The sequence below is a fragment of the Hydra viridissima genome, unplaced genomic scaffold (genome assembly GCF_058129835.1).
Source record: "Hydra viridissima isolate aposymbiotic clone 2 unplaced genomic scaffold, HvirCarnegie_v1 scaffold_9, whole genome shotgun sequence".
Lineage (NCBI taxonomy): Eukaryota > Metazoa > Cnidaria > Hydrozoa > Anthoathecata > Hydridae > Hydra > Hydra viridissima.
Window position 1 is genome coordinate 17,788,793 of NW_028324308.1, and position 4,699 is coordinate 17,793,491.

General features: G+C 34.0%; 1 protein-coding gene across 1 annotated transcript; it reads right to left on the bottom strand.

Annotated features, from left to right (window-relative positions):
• Positions 1 to 1,976: 1,976 nt before the first annotated feature.
• LOC149884372 (uncharacterized) lies at positions 1,977 to 3,497 on the bottom strand. The gene has a single exon (XM_090098753.1). The coding sequence runs from the start codon at positions 2,718 to 2,720 to the stop codon at positions 1,977 to 1,979; it is 744 nt and encodes a 247-aa protein (XP_089954879.1). The 5' UTR covers positions 2,721 to 3,497.
• Between the last annotated feature and the right edge of the window lie 1,202 nt (positions 3,498 to 4,699).

A 4,699-nucleotide genomic window follows, 5' to 3' on the forward strand; every position in this document is an offset into this window, starting at 1 on the left:
AACTTCATTTGGTTTTCACTTTATTAATCATTGCATCTCTCCATCATGCTGCAATATAGTTCCTATGCAAGAATATGTTTTTAATGACATTTATGGCTATGAAAATTTAGTGGAGTTCAAAGATCCTTTCTTGATTTCTTTTCTTAACGAATTTGTTCTTTTGTTCTTAGATTTGATTTTTTACAAATTTACAAGGTCCTTTGAATAGGAAAATGAGTAAGCAGAAATATAAAGAGTTGAAAGATGGTCTAGAAGATTGAGAGACAATTCTTCAGATATTATGGTAGAAGAAACATTGCAAATTTTTTAGAAGTGAGATAAAACCCCAACATCTTGAAGCAACTCTGCAGTCAACATTTTTACTTAAAATTTTTGTTGATTTTCTAAATGCTATTCCTGCTATTTTAAACAGTGACAAAGCATCAGATGATATAAACCAAAGACCACCTCGATTTTTTAAAATAGTAAATTTTTTATTTGTGTCATGATTACACTAGTCAAAATAATTAAAATCATTTTCTACAATTTTTCCAGCCAACAAAATTGAGAGTGTTTTTTGTCAAATCTGGTTTGTCAACTTTTTGAACAACGTATCCTTCAATAAAAGGTACTAAATACATACCCACCCAAATATTCAATTAAATTTTTTTCTTTATCTGTAAATTTAATTTCTTCATCAATAACTAAAATCTGAGGTGGCATTTTTAGACTTAGTCAAGTGAGCCAAAATGTGATTTGCAAGGTCATATCCTACAAGAGTTGAGGTTTTATCAGTGAGATTTTTCATAAAACCTTTCTGACCAGCAACTTTGTAAAATTGTGTATAAAAAACTTCATCATCACCATTAAAATTTTCAATAACTTTCTTTATTAGATCAAGTGAATGCTTTGCATCATCTTCTGAGAAACTGTACCTTGAAAGCTCATCTCTGATATATGGAGGGTAGCAAAGATCGTTTTCCACAAACTTAATGCTTTTTTTTAATGAAAGTTGTGAACTCTTCTGCAGTACACGTAACATTATCATCCTCATCAAAAATGTTGAGGTGGGCACGTGGTAGAGAGTCAGCAACATGTAGATTTTTTCCTGGAACATATTTTACTGCAACTTGATATTTTTGAAGTCTTATCAGAAGTCTTTGTATGCCAGGTGGTGCTTCTGATAGAGGCTTGTGCAAGATATATTCAAGAGGTTTGTGATCACTTTCTATGGAAACCTGTCGCCCATAGGTATATTGGTTGAAACGTTCACAAGCAAAAACTATTGCTAAAAGTTCTTTTTCTATCTGGACATATCTCTGTTCTGCTATGGTTAAACTACGAGAAGTATAGTTGATCGGATGACCTTCTTGCATAATACAGGCTCCTAATCCATGTGAAGATGCGTCTACCTGAATCTGGACATCTTTTGAAGTGTCGAAGAATGAGAGTACAAGAGAAGATGAAAAAACTTGTTTAATTTTTTCCATAGCACTGGTATGTTCATGGTTCCATGACCAGAGTATGTCTTTTTTAAGTAGCTTGCGGAGGGGAGCTGTTATCTCTGACATGTTTGGGATGTATTGTCGCAGATAGTTGACCATTCCTAAAAGCCGTTGCAAATCCGCTTGACATGTAGGCAATGGGTATGCAGATATGGCTTTAGTTTTTTCAGGATCAATTCTTATGCCTTCATGGCTGATTATGTTGCCAAGATACTTGACCTCAGATACTCGAAATTGTATTTTTTTTAGGTTGAATCTGATGTTTCTCTTACGAGCTCATTGTAGGATTTGTTGAAAATTTGTATCATGCTTGGCATTTGTTTTAGCTGCAATAATCAAGTCATCATGGATAGCCAAAACACTGGGGATATCACCAAAATTAAGTTCAATCATCTCCTGTGCAGCATCCGTTGCGCATGATATGCCGAATGGCATGCGGTTGAATTTGTATCGGCCATATGGAGTGTTAAATGTACATAGCTCTGAAGAAGGTTACTCTAGTTTTATATGCCAATAGCAATCAGCCATGTCTCTAACAGTGAAAACTTTGTTGCCGCAAAGTTTGATAGAGATTTCTTCTGTAGATGGAGTGGTTTTGTATTGTCTTAAAACAGACTTGTTTAGTTCTTTCGGATCAATACATAATCTTAAGGACCCATCTTTTTTTTCTATGATGAATAATGAGTGTACCCAAGGTGTTAGCTTAGAAATTTTTGAGATAACAGTGGCTTTTACTAAACGGTCAAGTGTGCTTTTAAGTTTAGGAAGGATAGTCATTGGTACTTTCCTTGGTGAATAATTGACTGGGATTGCATTTTTAGCAACTGCGATATGATAGTTTCCTTTAACTAAACCAAGGCCGGTAAAAACGTCACCATAATGTTTTAAAATGTTAGCTTTATCAATTTCAACATCGTTAATGTTTAATATTTCAAGAGATTTGCAGGAACTTAGACCAAGAAGTGGTTTTGCATCAGATAGAGATACAACAAAAAACTGGCACACTTGTAAAATGTTATTATTTTTAACAGTTAGATTGCAAGTTCCTAGTACAGAAATAATGTTTCCTCCATATGATTTTAGTCTTGTTATTGATTTTTTGAGAGGAGATCTTCCAGGAAAAGAGTTGTAGACATTGTATGAAATGACATTACATTGGGCTCCAGTGTCTAATTTAAATGTTATATTTTTGTTGTTGACTGTAATATTTGCTGTTAAATCGTCAGCACATTCCATCGATGCTGCAACATGATGAATATATAACTCTGCAATGTTGAGGTTAACTTCCTTTTGATCAACTTGGTCAACACGATTAGTATTAAAGCGATTATTTTTGGGTCTGCATACTTTAGCAAAATGGTTTAGTTTTCCACATGCTGTGTACTTTAAGCCATATGCTGGGCAAAAGGAGGTAGTATGTTGCGATCCACAGTAATAGCAAGGTTTTTGTAAGGGTCTATCAATCTTTAGGAAGTTGAAATTAGTTCTGTTTCCATGTTTTTTTATAGAATCTGCCTGGATTTTATTTTCGAGGGCTTTTAATTGTATTTTTAATTGTATCTCATAAAATTGATTATTTTTTCTAGAGCGAGCTCAGTGTCTCGAAGTAGTCGTTCTCTGGCAGCTTTAGAGTCGATACCACAGACTACTCTGTCTCGTATAAGGCTTTCTTCGAGGGTTCCAAACTCGCATGTTTTAGCTTTATTTTGAAAATCAATCAAGAAGTCAGTAAATAATCTGTTGTCTTGCATACATGTATTGAATAAATAACGTTCATAAGTTATGTTTTTTTTTGGTTTAAAATAACATTCAAACTTTTGAACTAAAGGTGCTAATTTATCGTTTTCTTCGCTTGTGATGATGAATGTATCATATACTCTTAAGGCATCTTCGCCAATCATATGAAGGAAGATGGCACATTGAATATCTTCATTTTTGTCATTGACTCCTGAAGCTATTTTATAAATATTCCATCTCTGCTTCCATTTTCGCCAGTTTCCTGAAACATCACCATTTAAATTCATTGCCTCTAATGGTCTAAATTGTTCCATTTTATTTTTAACACAGGTTTACTTCTGGTACCATGTAATATTCTGAGGATAATGTTAGAATAATAACTGAATACAACATAAAGTTTGAGACGTTTGAAAGTTTGAGTTCAAGAAAAAATGATCAAAATAATACTAGGCATGTGTGTATTATGCCGAACACGAATATTTCAATTTGAGGCTGAACTTCTTTTGACATTTTGACATCACCATCGGAGATAACACTCAAGCCAAACTTGAGGAAAAATCCTCCACCATCAATACCTAGTTTGATGAGAGGCGGTGAAGTGATTGCTCTAAGAATTGAGTTACAAAAATCCCCTAAACTCTTGCAGTGAACAACTTTCGCCAAATAATAAATTTTTGTTGATGGCCTTGTAAGTGAGATTTTGGAAACTTTGAATAAACTTTCAACTTTTCGACCTCCCATTAAGATTTTCCCTAAATTTTGTTTCAACAATTTTTGAATTTGTAGTCTTGCTTAATGTTACAGCCAGTTCTTGCACCTTTTTATTTGAAAGACCAGTATTGATTTGAACTTGAACCATGTCCAAAGTAGTTAGAGAAATTCCTTATATGCACTGAGCTCTGGAGGGACGTGGAGTAACTGTTAAAGTTTTACCGCCTTCTCTGCTCAACCTAATTGTGCCCTGTGGAGAGGATACCTTTTGAGTTATTACAGAGGACTGAATTTTTTCAGCAGTTCTGGAAACAGTTGCTATAATTTTCTTTAAGTTTTCAAACTTGATGGCTTGTGAACAATCTTGTATTAATCCTCTTTTGACTACACTGAGACAGTTTGAACATAGTTTATCAAAGCTACTTGATGATTCTTTCAGATCTTGATCGGTTGAAAAAACGAGCTTTGTAGAATGTCCTTTTAGTTGGCCAACCTGGCAAATTAAACAATTATAAGGTTCAAATCCTCTGGTCTGTGGTCTAATAATCACTTTGTTAAAGTCATGTAGCTTGGGAAGTTTTTCTCCTTTACCATGCTTTTGTATCATTGCTCTGCAGGAATTGCATGTGCCCAAAGGAACTTTATCATCCTAAAAATGAATGGAATTTCCAGAAAAAATATCTAGAATTCTTTTCTTGATGAAATCAGAAATATGCCTTTCACATTTTGAAAAACAAAAGAAGCATACAGATTGCCGACAATCTTGA